Here is an 18,206-nt window from a genome sequence, read left to right as displayed (position 1 = left end):
ACCAAACAGGTTTGAAACCCATCAATCTTAACCTAAAGATGATATAACATACAAGTTTCCCCTAGTTTTAACGGCATTACCAGATCATTAGTGGGGGCTTACCTGCCAAATAGGTTTGAAATTCATCAATCGTACCCTAAGGAAGATATAGTCTAGTAGCTTTCTCAAGTTTTAGTGGCATTACCAAATCAAAAGAGGGGCTTACTTGCCAAACATATTTCAAGCCCATCAATCGCAAATACGGAGATACAACCTAGTTTCAGTGGCATTACCAGATTATTAGAGGGGGCTTACCTGCCAAACTAATTTGAATCCCATCAATCACAAACAAAGAAGATACGATCTATAAATTTCCTCTAGTTTCAGTGGCATCACAAGATCATTAGAGAGATTTACATGCAAAATAAGTTTGAAGTACAATTTGGATCAAGAAAGATACAACCTGGAAACGTTTCCTAGTATAACATCACGGGCTTGCCGTTGTTTTGGAGTGAGAAGGCAAAAACCTTGAGAAATACTTAACTTACTTTTTGAGGAAATTTCTCCACTACCAGCCTCTGAACTTGGAAATTTCATGAACACGTCATTCACTAATCTCAATTACAAAGTACAAATTAGAGTACATCTTGGAGATGTAGCTCAAAGATACATGTGAAATAAAACATGAATACAAATTTCATTTTCTAGAAGTGCAGCAAGATAGGATAGGTGTTAAGGTAAATTAATAATATTCCAAGTCTGGCGTTGTCACTGAACTGTTTCGAAGAAATCTTTGAATTTTACATCCCACGGTTATGCCGGCTAGGCTAAAGGAGACGGTGACAATGAGAAATGAATTAAATGGTGGAATGAAGAAAGTGGGAAGACACGGGAGAACCCCGAGAAAATCCACGCACACGGTGTTTGTCCACCACAAAGTTCACTTGGCTTGAGCGGGGATCGAACCAGGGACCCCACACACCAGAGGTGAACGCTCTACCACTGAGCCACTGCGGCTCCCTGTTTCGAAGATTACTGTACCTTCGTCAGTAGTTGTAAGTCCATCTCTCTCGTTTGTCTCATCAATGATGTTCCTGAAGAAATCCAGAATGAAGTGCCCCGAGACTCTCGAAGCAAACAGTTTTGTCTCCCGGATGGAGACACAAACCACACCTCTTGTCTTCCTCATTTCCATATAAATTAAAACCTTAATCCTCGGACGTCCTCTCAATAATGTGTTCGCGATGTCAGAAAATGACAAGTAATCAGTGCAAGTCGTAGACCTCAATATTCGGGTGACAACCTCACGCTCCAAGCGTGGTTCCTCACTGAGAAAACTGAAGTTGGAAAGCCAAACCTCAGCAAACAGAAATAAATGAACGAAATCCAACTTCGAAATAATCACAGACGTAATGACATTACAAATTCTTGTAATCGATGAAATCGCTGTTCCAAGCTAGAAGAGTGCTACGTGTTTGCTGACAGATTCATAAAAGAGCTTAATATATGTGCAATGTCCTCGAGCACAGTTTAGTGACACGACGAAGCCAGAAAACGTTGTCTGACATAAGTAGAAAAATAAAAGGTTGTAAAAGGGAAAAATAACACGTAAGATTGACCGAACAATATTGCGCTTGAAAGGAATCTGCTATTCCACTAATGTAATAAATCAAAGATGCTTCCAGGAAGCTTTAAAACTACAAAAGCAATGTCTACTTCATAAAAATAAATAAAAATAAATAAAAATAAAAGTATGTCATATTTGTAAATGATGAAAATCAAAAGTCTGTCCATTGGAATCGAACAGAAACCTCAATATAAAGAATCGTAACACTAGTTTCAGTACATGACCGGATCATTAGAGGAAGCTTAGTTTCAAGTTCATTAAGAGCAACAAAGTAAGATATAACCCAGAATCTTTCCCTTTAGTTGCAATAGCATTACCAGATCATTCGAGGTGGCTTACCTGCTAAACAGGTTTTAAGCTCACCAATCTTAATCAAAGAAGATACAACTTAGAAGCTGCTTTCCCTAATTTCAGTGGCATTATCAGATGATTAAAGGAGGCTTGCTTGTCAATCAGGTTTGAAACTCATCATTTCAATCAACGAGGATATACTTAGAAACTTTTTTTTTTTTTTTCTAGTTCCAGTGGGATCACCAAATTATTACAGCGGGATTTCCTCCCAAGCCCAAGAATAGAAACTTACAAGCTTTCCTTAGTTTTAGTAGTATTACCGGATCATTACAGAGAATTTACTTGCCGACAGGTTTGAAACCCATCAATTGCAACCAAGAAAGATAAACTTATACATTTTCCTTATCACAAAATTGACTCAATGTCAAAGAAAAATAAATTGATCCTGATTTACGAATTCCATTTCCTAAATTTCTAACGTTAAACTACGCATAGAGGATTTATCCTATCATTTAAACAATATTATTTAATTTTTGATAGGTGCAATACACCTTATTTTCTAAGTATTTTTTTTTAAACATTATTGTCATGAAGGTTACTGTCCAAGTTGCTGCGCAGAGTTCTACGACTGGAGCAATCAGGAACACAAGAAAAGATTATATATACATTACGAGAAAAGAGAACATCTAACATCTATTACAAATTCAAAAGGAACTCTCGTTGCTATTCTACATGCTATGTCGAATTTTCGCTGAGAGTTGTCAGCATTGTCAACACTCCAGTTTTAGAAGAAACATAATGTATGGGAATTTAATTCTACCGTTCTTTATTTCTAATTTACTGTTATCTTTTCAAATGTACTACACTCTGATAAAGCAAGTTCCAACAAATCTATCTTTGCAAAAAGTAATATAAATAATAATAATAATAATAATAATAATAATAATAATAATAATAATAATAATAATAATAATAATAATAAAAATAATAATAAAATAGTATACTTTCAGATTGATCAAACTGAACAATATATAAAGATGCACATTGTTTTAACTTAAAAGATCAAGAGTTTACCAATAGCTTTAACACGCGATCGATTGAAAACTGTATTTGGTAATTTATATTATTATTATTATTATTATTGTTACTGTGACAAGCAATCAACAGCATTAAGTTTTAAAGATAATGTCTCAAATGTCCTCTGTTTCAGTAAATGGAATTGATTACTTTGAACTTATTAGATGAAAATTTCCCTGGATGCGTTCTTTCGAGATATCGTAATGTGAACTGTCTCCACAGATTACATGATCTCTCCCTCTGGATTATTAACTGTAGATTGTACAACGTCTCAGATCTACGAGAATAAGCTACCATAAACAATTCGTGAACTGAAAGGAAATGTTGAATACACCATTATGAATATAATATATACGCAAAAGTGGTGCAAAACTGAACCATTCAGGATCCATTTAATGCACTAAAGGAGAAGAGGACATTTGAAAGACAATAGCTTCAAAATGTAATGTTCTTGATTGCTTTTAGCAATAAATACCATGTTTACTCGCGTTAATAGTCGCACTTTTTGTATCAATTTTTTAATGCGAAAATCAATGATCGCTACGATCAAAATAGCTAGAAAGTGATTTTTGGAATCACAACCAGATGTTTGAAACCCTAGAGACAATACAAGTAATACGATAGAATACGACGCCCTGAAGACAATACGATGTGAACACTGCCACCTATAAGTTCGTCCCACTATCACTAACCACCATTCCTCGTTTAATTGAAACATCCCGAGAACCGAACTTGCGTCCACAGAGTAAAACAGGCTCATTTAGCATCTGTGTGCACCCAGGAGGAATAGCATAGCTAAATAAACAGAAAAATAAATAAAACGAGCCCCCAAAAGTATCTCTCTCTCTAAGCAATGTACTGAGATTGGTCTAGATGCAATGGATTTACACAAAGCTTCAAAACACATCAAACAAAAAGATTCTAATAACCTTTATGGGAAGATTAAAAAAGGAAAACGCCAAAGGATTGACCTATAGCAAATCTTTATTCATACTAACAGAAAAAAAAAAAAAAAAGTCTCGGATCATTTATCTGGAAATAATGAATCCAGCCCTTTATAGGAGAGAACCATTTATCGCGCATACCCCCCCCCCTCAAAAATGGCAGAAGAATGCTAAAGAATTGCGATTTTAAGCATAAGATTAGTCTAATTTCGCCTCCTTAGTGAGGCGTCAATCGGGGCTTAAACCCTTAGCCTCTCCTCCCTCTAAAGGAGTGACGTGGTCCAAAAAACCAGTAAAAAAAACGGTTCAGCGACTTAATTCGCATCCCCCTTCACACAACCCTCTTGCTGTTGGTACAATTTACAGACCAACAATCTCCATAGTCCCCAGACTCTCTTCCTCTTAAGAGAGTCGTTGTCTGAAAATATGTCACAACTATATTTGTTGCATCCCGGCGATACAGCCCTCTTGCTGCACCGTGTCACTCTCCAGCCGCCTCTTCAACCGAGAAAAATAATAATAATTCCAGAAAAAAAGATTCCGTCCCCTCTTGGACAGAACCCTAACCATCTACCTCTTCAGACGGCCAAGCTGGAATCTTCCTCTTATCTTTCGACATTGGTCTTAGTCGAGTTGAGAAAGGTCGAGGATCACTCAGCTCAATTTTGTGTTCTAGAACGTTGGTTTCCCCAGGATCCTCAGAAAAAACCTTTTCGTACTTATAGAGAAGTTCCCTCAATTTTTCATGTAGGTCTTCAGGAAGCTTGACGCCCTTCATCATGTTCTCAATGACATTATCTTCATCCGAGAAATTAATTTCTCTAGTTTCTAGCGTCTGAGGGTAATCAAAATCCTTGAAAGGAATTCCCCTACTCGGAATTTCCCATCCGAAAGGACTGAATTTTATTATTATTTCAGATGAAATAAGAAAGTCTCTGCCCATGATAATAGACCTCGAAAAGCCACGAATAATATGGAATTTCTGCTCTAACTAGAGTCCAAAAAAAATCCAGAGGAACTAACCATAAATCCAATTGTCTTTGCCCCTCCTCTGGCAAACCTCACATTTACAGAATGATCCTGCAATGTTATTCCTAACTTTGACCATTTTTTTCGCAATTTCTTCATCTACAGCCAACAGCGAGCTTTCTGTATCAATATACAATTGATGATTATCATTTAAAATTGAAAAATTTATTAATAGCGGCCTCGGGGGAATGGAATTCTCTTCCACACAGGAATTGCCTAAAACGAGGATGCGTCTTAGAAATTATTCTTCTAACCTGATCCTTTTGAAATGGTACAGATTCTAACCTCTGAAAAAGTTCACTCATCTTTCTAATAAAAATGGACAGACTTTCGTATGTATATTGAAGTCTATTGGCAATCATATTCTCAACTTCCTCGACAAAGTTGAAACTGAAAAACTCCTTTAAAAACGAGTCTCTGAAGGTCCCAAAGGACTCAAATGGCCTATTAAACTCCCACCACCCGCGAGCTGGGCCAATAAGTAGCCTAGATATGAGAATTTCCAGCTGATCACTTTCGCCAATACCCTTCTGAGAAGCGTAAGACTTGAGCGCCTCTAAAAACTGAAAAGGACAATTATCTCCTTCACCACTAAAAACCGGAGGTTCTAACCTAACTTCCTCAAGACCAGATTTTTGGGAGCAACACCCAGTATGAGATGATCTATTCTCAGATCGATTTTTCAGTCTTCTGATAGCGTCTACTGCTATATCAGAATGAAGTTCAACGTTCCCTTCTATATCCAATAGGTTACATACTGTTTCCTCTTCAATCGCTATGGTGTTCTGTCTGACCATTGAAGCGGCATGCTTCAATCTCAAAATTTCAGCCAAAATAGTCTCCCGATTCAAATCCTGTTCCTCAGAAATCCCTAGGACCTCTCTAAGACAATTTACTTCAATATGAGAATCCATCTTCGAAAAAGTGCATTTGCCTGATCTCAAAAACATAAACTTAAGAATCGAACGGAAAACTAAACAAAACTCCAACGAGAGATAATCAAAAAATAACAAAACAAATCAAATCCCGGACGAGCTAACCCACTTTATGCCACCTCCAACACAGATCAGGCAGCCTACTTCCATTCTCCATTTTGCGCACCCCCCTCCAAGTATGACACATCCTGGTACGACACCTGCTTATAACCAAAGCAGTCGAGGTAGTTGTCATACTTGGAGGGGGGCACGCAGAATGGAGGATGGAAGTAGGTTGCCTGATCTCTGTTGATAGATGGGCCCACGATGTTCATATCTTGTATTATACTTAATTCATAAAACAAATTGAGAATAAGGTTGGTTATTTAAAATGTTATTTAGTCTCAGTCTAAGAAATAAGAAATAATTTCACTAAAAACATTCACATAGTTTATTTTGCCGAAACATAAAATGGTATAAATTTCGTTGATATACAAATATCAGAAAACATGTTTTCTTTCAGTTATGTATCCCCAATGTATCATTTCACACAGTTGTTTACATTTTTTTTTTTCTTTAAGTTTCGCCTCCATTAATTCTATTGTCGTTTGGATCTTCCATACTGGTCTAATAAAACTTATATATATACAAGAAAACGAAGTATAAGTGTTAAAATCATAACCAAAATTGAAAATGGTTTACCAAAGATTTTTTTTTTCCTTTTTGTAAAATACCTTTTGGTACAGACTGGTTATATTAAGGATTACCAGAGTGAACGGTAAATAAGTACTTTGGTTTTTTGTATTTCACCATTTACCGTGTTATGCTGGTAACATGAAACTTAATCTACATTTATTAAAGAAAAATGATTACAATCACAATATAGATACAGTTACAGCAAATCAAAACATATTCAATACCGTATTTGCGCGAATATAGGCCCCACCTAAACTTTTGACAAGAGATTACAAAAAAAAGTAAATCTCATGTATAGTATGTAAGTCGAAATCTAGGCCGTACTACTAAATTTACGAGAAAGTTGTGTGTTGCAGCTTTGGATGTGTGTATCAATCATCCATTCAAAGCTAGTGTGTCTATAGAAATTACATCATGAACAAACCAACTTTGACGCCAGGAGGCAGTTTGCAACGTGCATCTGTGTCAGAAGTGTGCCATTGGATTTTGGCTGCTTGGCGCTCAATATCGGAAGAACCTGTTATTAAACAACAATAACAATAAATGAATAAATAAATAAATAAATAAAATAATAATAAAAAACTGGAATTTCCAATAATCGTGATGGGACTGAAGATACCTTCTTTGTGATAGTGACTGAGCGCGATTCTGGATCGTCTAACGAGGGTGAAGAATCAGACGCTGGTGATGCTGAGATGGTGGGAAGTGATTGTGCTTGATTTCGGTGAGTACAAACAAGCTCAGGCAGTTTTGCTAAACACAGTTGCTTTTCTTTTTTCAAGAACAGGTACTGAAATATAAATAACATATAACATATGTTATTTATATTTCATATAAATAACAACTGTTGTTATATAACATATTACATATGTAACATATTAACACAGTTGCTATATAACATATTAACACAGTTATATTATAAATACTGTAAAACAAAGATACGTATTCCTGTTAATAGAAGTATTAAGTGTATAAGTGCTTTTTGTGCCAATGTAAGGTGTTACCGGTATCCAATGAAGGTGGCAATTTCTGGGAACAAGGTAAATTTTTCTGATATTTTCTTCTTAAGTTTTTGATGGCTTACAAAAACTTATAATGGTATTTATTTCAACCCAGAAGATACGTGTACGTGTCATTTTGAAATTGACGATTTATTATCTGAGGCAAAGAAAAATCTCGATTATAGGCCGCATCACGATTTTTCAAGTCAAAATTTGGGGGGGGGGGGGTGCGGCCTATATTCGCACAAATACAATAACCAACGTACAGAAGCACTCAAAACGGGAAATGTATCATTCTAACGGAGAATTTACCAAGTGATGGGAGGAAAAAGAAAACAGCTATGAGTCAAACTTAGCTAAAGAGATATTCTATTTCTTTTTTTAACAATGTCTCTATTTTAAATTTTGTATAACGTATAAATAACACAATGAAAAGAACTAGTCATGTACTGACTACTCCAGACAGAAATTTAGACTTGGTGATGCTATATCTCACCATATACGAGTTTCTACCTTATGTAAAAAAAAGATACATAAATTATAAAATAAATAAAGCACCATGCGATAATATAACATATCACAACAAAGCAAATTTTATAAAACTGGCTTGCTTGCATCATTGTTCTATACAGGGCGTGGTAAAAGTCCCAGAACGGTCCACTATCTCGCGAAATATCAGATCAGCAAAACAAAAGTAACACGTGTTAAATAGTTTTGAAAAAGCTATCCAATATCAAACGCGACCCCCTATCCACATCCCCTTCAGAAGTATGGGGGGTAACTTTAAAATGTTAAATGGGAACCCCATTTCTTGTTGCACATTTAGATCTTAAAAAAAAAAAAAAAAAAAAAAAAAAAAAAAAAAAATTGAAAACAGTGCCTTCACGGATGGCGCTCAAAAAAACGGAAGGGGGGGGGGGTCATAAAAACGTTATGGAAAAACGAACTGTCAGTCCCGTGCTCTGTAGCCATACGGTTAGCGTACTAGACTGTGGAATCAGAGGTCCTGAGTTCGATTCCCACGCAGAGTAACTTTCTTCATGTGAAATTTTTGTGCTCAAATAATGAATTTATACATTTTAACTTCGATAAAAATAATGTATTTGTCCATATTTATTAATTTGCAAGAAAATACAAATGGCGACAAAAATGGTTTATTTTTGTTATAAATAACCCTATGAACTCTATTACTAAGAACAACTTCATAAAGCTAATTTGCAAAACAATTATCGAAAATTATATTGTATGTAACTTTGATAAAATACTAATTTAAGTTGAAATGTATGGAATTTATTTGGGAAAATAACAAAAGAAAAAAAAAAAAAGATTGGGACCTTTGACTCCGCAGTCCAATACACTAACCGTATGGCTACAGAGCACGGGGCTGACTCTTTGCATTTTCGTAACGGTTTGGTACACCGTCTTTTTTTTTTTTTTTTTTTTTTTTTTTTTTTTTTTTTTTTTTTTTTTTTTTTTTTTTTTTGAGTGTCGATTCAAGCGTCATCCGTGAAGGCACTGTTTTCAATTTTGGGTCAAATCACTGTCACTTTTCCTGGAAAATCCAAATATGCAATAAGAAATAGGGGTTCACATTTAAAATTTTAAAGTTCTCTCCGTACCCCCGAAGGGGGTGGGGATAAGGATTGCGTTTCGTGTCATTGGATAGCTTTTTCAAAATTATTTAACACGTGTTATTCTTTGTTTTGATGATCTGTATATTTCGTGACATACTGGACCGTTCCGGGACTTTTTCCGCACCTGGAGTTATATTATTTCGTCAAGAAATCCTGTGATTTCTCCATAATTGAATAGGTAATAATGTAAAAGTATTCACCATTACTGTAGTTAAATTTTATTCAGTTGAAAATCTCAAGAATGAAATCAAAACCGTATACTTACTACAAGTGTGACACAATGAAAGGATCTAATTTTTGAAACAGATTATGCTCCTATAACTTCAAAAGTTGTTGAGTCTTGGTACAGTATTTAGCTCTTCATAAGAACTAACCATGGAACACATATTACCTGTATGCAATATCTCTTTTCTGTATTTTTCTTTTCCGATGAAAGTGTACTCGAAACATTGGCAAGAAATAATAATACAACGTTATAATAATACCAAAATTAACCACAAATTTATAAAATATAAACATACAAACGAGTTCCCCATTTTTACGTTCTGTGTATCAATAAAAAGAATATACCTATTGGATACGTCATATTTTTGTATATCTTTCTTTCTTTTTCTTCCTGAAGTATCCGCAAAATGTACTTTATTATGCGTAGATAATATGTATTAATACACATTGGACACATATACGGTGGTAAAACAAGCGAGTACGTATGGTTGTCCATTCAAACTGTATGTAAACGAAGTCACTATAATGTCACTACCTTCTATATCTCTCCTTATCACGTTCTTTATTCCTGTTAAATTCCCTTTCTCTACTTCTATCATACTCCATATCTCTACTTCGATCACGTTCCCAGTCTCTCGTTCTATTATATTCACTGACCTCATCACGTTCTCTATTTCTTTCAAAGATTTTATCTCTACTTCTATCATTGTCTCTAGGTCTACTTCTCTCGAAGTTCCTTTCTCTACTTCTATCGACATCTCTATCTCTACATCTATCGAAGTCCCTGTCTCTGCTTCTATCATTGTCTCTACTTCTTTCGAAATCTCTACCTGTGTCAAGTTCTGTATCTCTACTTCTATCACGTTCCCGATCTCTTCCTCTACTATATTCTCCATCTCTGCTTCTATTACCTTCCCAATTTCTATTTCCGTCACTATCTTTTGTTCTGTTATATTCTCCATTTCTACTTCTATCCCGTTCTCTCTCTCTACTTTCATCACGGTCGTTACTTCTATCACGTTTCCTATCTCTACTTCTATCATATTCGCGCTCTCTATTATCTCGGTTTCGTTCTCTTTCAGTATATTTGTTTCTCTCGTCGTCTTCTCTGTTCCTATAATTACTACTATGACTATCTCTATTATCATATCTATCTGAATAGCGCAATTTATCCCTTCTTTCGTCTTTATCTCTGTCCCTTTCATATGGCGATTCTTGTCTTCTCTCAAATTTCCCACTTTCATCTCTGTTATATCTTTCATTGGTATTCCTACCATTATCACGATAATCATTTCTTCTTCGTTCACTGGAACTTTCCCGTTTGACGGATTTATGATAATCTTTACTTTCAATGTCTCTATTCTTTCTAGAACGCGATTCATTGTCACGTTTCATCGAATCGTCACTCTCATTATCACTGTCACTATGAGAACTATTATTTGAATCACTTTCACTGCTACTGGGACTTCTTTTATGTTTCTTCTTCAGTTTCTTGTCAGCAGTCTTCTTCTTCTTTTTCTTTTTCTTGGCTGTTGCTGAATCATCGGAACTGAAATCAGAGGAATCACTTTCACTTGATTCCACTTTCTTCTTTTTCTTTTTCTTCTTCTTCTGCTTCTTTAATTTCTTTTTCTTCTCTGGAAAAAAAAATTACAAACAATTGGTATGGAGGTACACTTAGGAATTTTACCAACAATTTTACTCAGTTTACCTGCAGAATCTTTTATCTTTCAAGCTTTCGGGTGTCCTTTTAAGCCTTAGCCACTTGAAAGAGCTAATTCCTGCTAGTCTTCATGTACAAGAGTGAGTCATAAGTTTTTCAATATTCTGTTGTTGAGTTGAGTTTAACGTCCCGTTTAGCAACAAGGCTATATGAGACGTGGACCTACTAATTAACGTGGAATCCCAACCATATGAGCTCCCGCCGGGAATCGATCCCGGGTCTCCCACTCCAAAGGCGCATACGCTAACCGCTTAGCCACGAAGGAGCTCTTTCAATATTCTTGTATACAACATATCTATATTTATTAAGAACAACGAAAGCAGGTTAACGTTCTGATAATAGACCCCTTGTGTTGGACTGTCTGCAGCCACGTTCCTGCCAGTTCCTCGATTTCACATCTTCTCCTTAGAGACAACGAAATCAATTACTGTTTTCACCTCCTGCTGGTTGGTGAAGCATTGTAATTTCAGGAAGTATGGCATGGACGGAAACAGTAATAATCCGAAGGGGCAAGAACAGGACTATATGCCAGGGGTATCAGTTCGATGGCATCAAGTTCCTGCATTTTTGTTGCGTTATAGAGCCAAGTGTGATTTTGCCTTATACTGTGGCTGCAGAGAGCGCTTTCAGTTCACAAATCCAAGTCACATTTGGCGCAGTGCAGCATAAATCCACTTCAACTGTTCGGAATAAAGGTCGGCATTGATTGTACGACCGTTAAGAACGAACTGAAGTAAATTATTCCGTCGTACTTCCACCACGCATAAAGCATGGCTTTATGCTCAACGCAGCCCAGTTTGACGACCGTTTTGGAAATTAACCCTTGCTCAACCACTGTTTTTGTACATTTGAATTTCGGGAAAACACCCAATTTTCATCGCATGTGAGAATCCGTTTCAGGAAACATACATTACGCGGATTTTGCCGCAGTTGTCGGCATACATCCATTCCTCTCTGGGCCTCAGCTTTGGTCCACTTATGTGGCACAGTGCTGCAGCTCCTAATGGTCTTCCCGAGTTCATGAAGGTGACGCACTACAATGGACTAGGACATGTAAAGATAATTTGATAATCGCCGTGTGCTGGTGGATGGATTTTGCTCAATAACGCGTCATACGATCTCTGAATCTGTTACTCTGAGGCAGCTAGACCTTGGCTGATCAACATTCTTACAACCTGCCAGAAATTTCTGAAACCAACGAGTTGCTGTCCTGTGGTTTTACTACCTTCCCCTTTCACATGATAAATCTTTGGGATGCTGCCGCAGTGTTATGCCCGAATTCGAACTCTAAGGTAACAGTTTACGTGTCAGACGTTGTTGAGCACTCATCGTCACTGCCACTAAAAACTGACTGACAACGTTGATGGAGTGGCGACTTCCGTGTTAAACAGGCCACTTGCCACACTAACTCTTAGGCTAGTTTGACCTTGTTCTTACGGTTGATCACAACGTATACACGCGCCTGCTGTTTGGGTTGTGGAAATACTGCAAGATTTAAGACTTACCCTTGTAGTACCAGTATTCAATCACTATTACTATTTATTATTTAACGTAATACTTTTCTATCTTAAGCTGTTTGGCTGAAGTTTAGACTTCCTTTTCAGCACTGAGATCATATGAACATTGATCTATAGTTTATGATGGAATCCGAATCACCGTACTGTGTTCAAATTTCTAGGCTCTTCCACCGGGAATTGAACCTGAAACCCCATACACCAAAAGCACACGCGTTAGCATTAGACCAGCGGGGGTGGGTTTTATGTTAACTCATGGCTGGTTTACGAGAAACTCTGAGTTTTATTTTTGGCTCCAAATAAAATTCTTGAGCCTGTGGTAGTGTGTTGCGTTTCTCTAAAGTATTTTGACAGACCTGAGAAATCCGAATGTTTTATTCTTAGATTGCTAAGACATTTCTTCTATGTATATATATTTCTAAATTTATTTTGGCCATACTTATATGGCCTTCCTGACAACTACCATTTTCTATTGTAAATCCCTGATTATTTTCTTTCGAACGTGCATAGTAGCACTTAAATAACACTGACACGTTTCTCCAAAGTTTTAGCGAAAGGAGTTACACATAGTCCATACTGTGAATGAAACTCACTCAATACGGTTAATTCAAAAGTATAAACAGTTCTACTTATCTGTTCTTAGCAATTTATCTCGGCTTCAGGTCTTTCGGCCTTTTCCCCCCCTAATTATACCACTTTATTCAAATCATACAGCGTATCCGTTCCATGTATTATAGGGAGCTGGCTTTAATGCGAGGCTGAGGAATTCAGAGCTGATTGACAGGTTCCCCACCCCGTCACCAAGAAACGGTCACTCGATGGTCCTGGGCAGGGTTGCCAGTGCGTAGTCAAAAAATTTAGCTAATACTCACTTAATTCAAAGAGTTTATGCAATTATGCAATCCCTATCGAAGATCCCTGTTTAAGTGGACACACGCAAATTAGGATGTGATAACAAATGCTTCAGTTTTTTCTCCCTCGCTTCTTCGTCGCACTGCACTATGGCCTTCCTTATTACTTCTCTAGCTTCACTGTGTATAGTTTACCCTCTCTTACGCTGAGAAGCCATTGTCAAATGAATAATAAGCAACAAAACCGCAACCACAACAGCACACAACAAATAACCAACTCACACTAACTCTTCAGAATGACATTAATTTGACAATTTTTTAACCCTGGCAACGCTGACATATAGAAGGATGGTAAGGGATTATTGCAAGAGTCAGGCAGAAAAATTGTTGAAATTTTCCCCTTTTACCTCAGCCCCCGCTGGTAAACAAGCTAGCTCCCTATAATACCTACAATTAACCTTAAATTGGCCACCGTTGCTTTCACAGAAAACGTTAAATTATAGATGTAGACACTTGCCTTTTAAATTAATAACGAACAATTCACTACATTTTCCTGTATCTATGGAATAATCAGGTAGAAAGATACTTCGGAATCGACAGACCTGAGTCGAAGATAGCTGAGAACAAATGGACAAGATTATCTCTTTTTTTCTTGGTTCACAATTGCATTTAATAAGTTATTTTCACAATACAGAGCACGTTTAGTATTAAACAACATAAAATTTTAGAAATAAACATAATACAATTCAAGTGCTATTTCACAGACCCATTGGAAAAACGAAGTAAAATGTAGTTTTCAGAAAAAGAAGGCTATATGGGTTATTATTTAACGAAATTTGTATTAGCTTGGAAACTATTTCGTTCGGAATATTCCTTACAAAATTATTGAAAGATAATGTTATATTCTGACAACGCTGTTGAGTTGAGTTGATTTTGAGTTTAATGTCCCTTTCAGCAGCGAGGCTTCATGAGACAGGACCTATTGATTAACGTGGAATCCGAACTACAGGAGCTCCCACCGAAATCGAACCCGCGTCTCCCACGCTAAAGGCGCAAGCATACGCTAACCGCTTAGCCAAGAGGAAGCTCAACAATACTATTAAGTCCGTGTACATGATTGGGTACTTGAAGTTAGGATTGTCCTCTTTAGAAGTACTTTCGTCAGAAACCACTATAATGTTACACTAATTAATGTTGATTTTGTGAATTTATATTTCAAGCTTATAATTTTCTTCCCTCATAATAACGATTTGCTTTTGTTTATAGTTGCTTAGCAACCAGATCAAGAAGAGCTGTTTATTGACTGTAGTGTACTCAATATCGAATCTTACAAAAAAGTGTGTGTAGAAACTTACGTGAGTTCAAATAATCTTTTTATATACGAATATATGAAATTTTGATCACTCTGGCACACGTTTTCTTTGCATTTATTGTTTAAGCAATTTTTAAAACGATAAAAAGACAAAAATAACGAACTGGGTGCACTGAAAAAATGAAATCTTTAAGTTTTACGTCCCACGATTATGTCGGTTAGGCTAAAGGGGACGGTGATGATGAGAGATGAATGAAATGGTGGAATGAAGAAAGTGGGAGGAAACGGGAGAACCCCGAGAAAATCCACGAGCACGGTGTTTGTCCACCACAAAGTCCACACGGCGCGATCTGGGATCGAACGAGGGACTCCAAGCACCGGAGGTGAACGCTCTACCACTGAGCCACCGCGCCCCCCCTTGAACTGGGTGAACTGTTAAGATTATAAAGTCCAGAGTTCAGCATCTCTTAATTATAACACATTCCTAATTCTAACACCTTGCTACTTTACTTTCAAATGTCACAAAACTAGAAATAAGCCAGACGCTCTCTTATTCAGCTACTTGGAAGAACAGTATAGATAATTTATTCACTGAAACGATGTCTGCTGAAGTTCAGCATCTCTTTCCACCATCGAGACTATATAAGACATGGATCTATAATTTAAAATGGAATCCGTACGACTATAATGTTTAATATTTTTTCAAATGAAAAAAAAAATCAGTTTAACGTCCGAAGACGTGACGTGAAGACGTGAGGTTAAGAGAGACAATGATTAAGGCAAGTGAATGATGACGGAAGAATTGATGAAGTTGAGTTGAGTTGAGTTTAACGTCCCGTTCAGCAGCAAGGCTATATGCGACGTGGACCTACTGATTAACGTGGAATCCGAACCACATGAGAAGAATTGATGAAATAAGAAACTGAGAGCAAACGAGAGTACCCCCACGAAAACCCACGGACACGATGTTTTCCACCACAAACTCACTTTTCCAAGAATCGAACCACGAGCCCCACGCACCAGAGCTACGTGCTCTACCAATGAGCCATCTCTTCTCCGACTGTAAATCAAATCCAGGACGACCCCTTGTACCAAATGCTCGCGCGTGAGCCATTAGACCAAAGATGAGGGCTGAAAACTACTGATACTGATACAATTGGTGTATTAGCTCATTTTACTGCACACAGGACGCATTGACAACGAGAAGCGAGAACAATATTTAGAATACAGTCAGAGATTAAGTTCAGGGGAGAGAAAGGGGACTGGGTACTGCGGCAATTTTCTAAGGGGTGCCCTACCACCACCACCAAATCGCTCAGTTAAAAATAAAACAATATCGGACTGAAATATTTACGTGGGTCAGTCAGAAATTTAGTTGCACTCCTCCGTAAATAGTTTCGATCAAAGGCTATTTTGATGAAACTCTGTGGCAACCTGCAGACATGAGCTGTATCGTGTGACGTAGCGGCTTTCACGAGGAAAGTGGAAGTGTTCTGATAGTCAGTCGTAAACATGTCTCGACAGCTGACAATGGCGTTCAAATTGGAAATGCATGCAGTAATTCGTATTTTGTGGGCAAAAAAGTTGTAAATGCACTGAAATTTATCGGCAGTTGCATCCAGTGCCGGGCCAGGTAAACTGTCCAAAGGCATTGTGTTCCTGCATGATAAATGCACGACCACATGCAGCACAACACACGTGCAAACTTCTGACAAAGTTTAGGTAGAAATTGTGGGATCACCCTCTTTATAGGCCAGGCCTTTCACCGTATGACTTCCATGTGTTTGGTCCCATAAAAGACGAACCTTCAAAGCGACGATATCACTCGGATGACGAGGGCAACGCTGCAGCCCAGGAATGGTTATCGCGCATTGGACGGAATTTCTTTGCAGAAGGCATAGAAAAACTTACACCATGCCTCGACAAATGCTTAAACGGATGTAATTACGTTGGAAAGTAGATTATGAATGGAACTATACGATACAAATAAAATTAATGTAAAATTTCTACCCTGTTTTTTTTTTTTCTTAAGTATTGCAAGTAACTTTTTGAGTGACCCTCATATATATTAAAATACATATTACGTTGTAAGTCTACAATAGTATTGACGTTTAAAAGGGAAAAAACTGTACAGAGACGAGACATGGTCGAATCAGTAGACGTTACTGAGCTGAACAAAGAGTGTTAAAGTTTATGTGTAGTTTCGAGAAAATGAAGAAACAAAGAAAACAAAATAATTTGTAAATCTAAAAGTTGATATTGAAATATACTCCCATTAACCTCTTCATTATGACACTAACTAAATGGAATATGTAGTTTGGTTAATGAGATACGCCCTAACATTTTTATTAACTTTAAAATTTTATTTTGTTTTACCAAAATACTATACAAATACAAGGCATATATCCATGGATAGACTACATAGAACTGAACGTGGTAACATACTTGAGAGTAAATTCTCAAGTGTTAAGTTTTCTCATGTGCAACCCTTTTCACATAACATAAAAAAAAACTTTACACGAACTCTACCATCGAATTATTAATTGATTGGCAACTGAGAAACTTTATTTATCATGAGGAACTGTCATTAATGTTGTAATACTGTTTTTTTTTTTTTTTAATTACATAAAGTTCTTTTTAAAAAACAAAGAGAGAGAGAATAACAAACACACGAAAGGACAGTTCTTAGTAATGGATTCATTCTTGTCTGAGAATTCAGGTTTATATTTTCTTCCGTATTTTTATGATTTTCTTGCAGAATCGAACAGATGTTTATTTATGCTTATGTAATGTTAACTGTGTCAACGTGTAATTTTGTGTAATAAAGCCGACAGAGTTCCTTGCTTTCCCGATTAGCCAACCATCCCTGACATTAAGTGCCTGTCAACACGTGGCCCGACTCAGCAACGTCAACACGAGCAATTTGTATCTTTAAAAACACAGGCAAACCCAAAAGCAGAGAGTGAATTTGCAGAGATTAGCCGCGGATAGTCAGTCCGGTAGATCATCGACCTACTGGTTCAGTCTTCAACAGGTACTAGCCCAGTGGCTAGAGAGAGAGAGAGAGAGAGAGAGAGAGAGAGAGAGAGAGAGAGAATTCGTTTATAGTCAGTAAGACAGACTTACGTTTTTGCAAACGGCCTCTCAGCGTAGCTCCCGCTTTACGAGCCACATCGCGAGTCTGACAAGTGGCCAACTTTAGGCTAAATCAATCAAACATAGTGGTTCGAGAAGACTAGAGAGGACAACGAGGAGCCAAGCAGAGACCATGAAAAATCGATAGGTACTGTGACATCAGAATGCCTTCTTTTCCGTCCTCTTTCCCAATAATCTCTCAACAACTTTTCTGAAAACTCTCATGTTCATTTTATATGGATTTTAGACTGAGC

General features: G+C 37.1%; 1 protein-coding gene across 2 annotated transcripts in view; it reads right to left on the bottom strand.

Annotated features, from left to right (window-relative positions):
* The window catches only part of LOC145684032 (uncharacterized), a 271,555-nt gene that overhangs the window by 226,632 nt on the left and 26,717 nt on the right, over positions 1-18,206 (bottom strand). The window contains exon 5 of one of the 2 annotated variants that reach the window (XM_081755850.1): positions 9,305-11,054. The exons of the other annotated variant lie outside the window; for it this stretch is intronic. Within the exon in view, the coding sequence (XP_081611976.1) occupies positions 9,949-11,054 (1,106 nt within the window). The 3' untranslated portion in view covers positions 9,305-9,948. Of the gene's footprint in view, positions 1-9,304; positions 11,055-18,206 lie in introns of those variants that run through there. 2 annotated transcript variants of the gene reach the window in all.

Source organism: Thermobia domestica, chromosome 4, assembly GCF_964235325.1.
Source record: "Thermobia domestica chromosome 4, izTheDome1.hap1.1, whole genome shotgun sequence".
Classification (NCBI taxonomy): domain Eukaryota; kingdom Metazoa; phylum Arthropoda; class Insecta; order Zygentoma; family Lepismatidae; genus Thermobia; species Thermobia domestica.
This window is presented reverse-complemented; position numbering and strand designations above follow the sequence as displayed.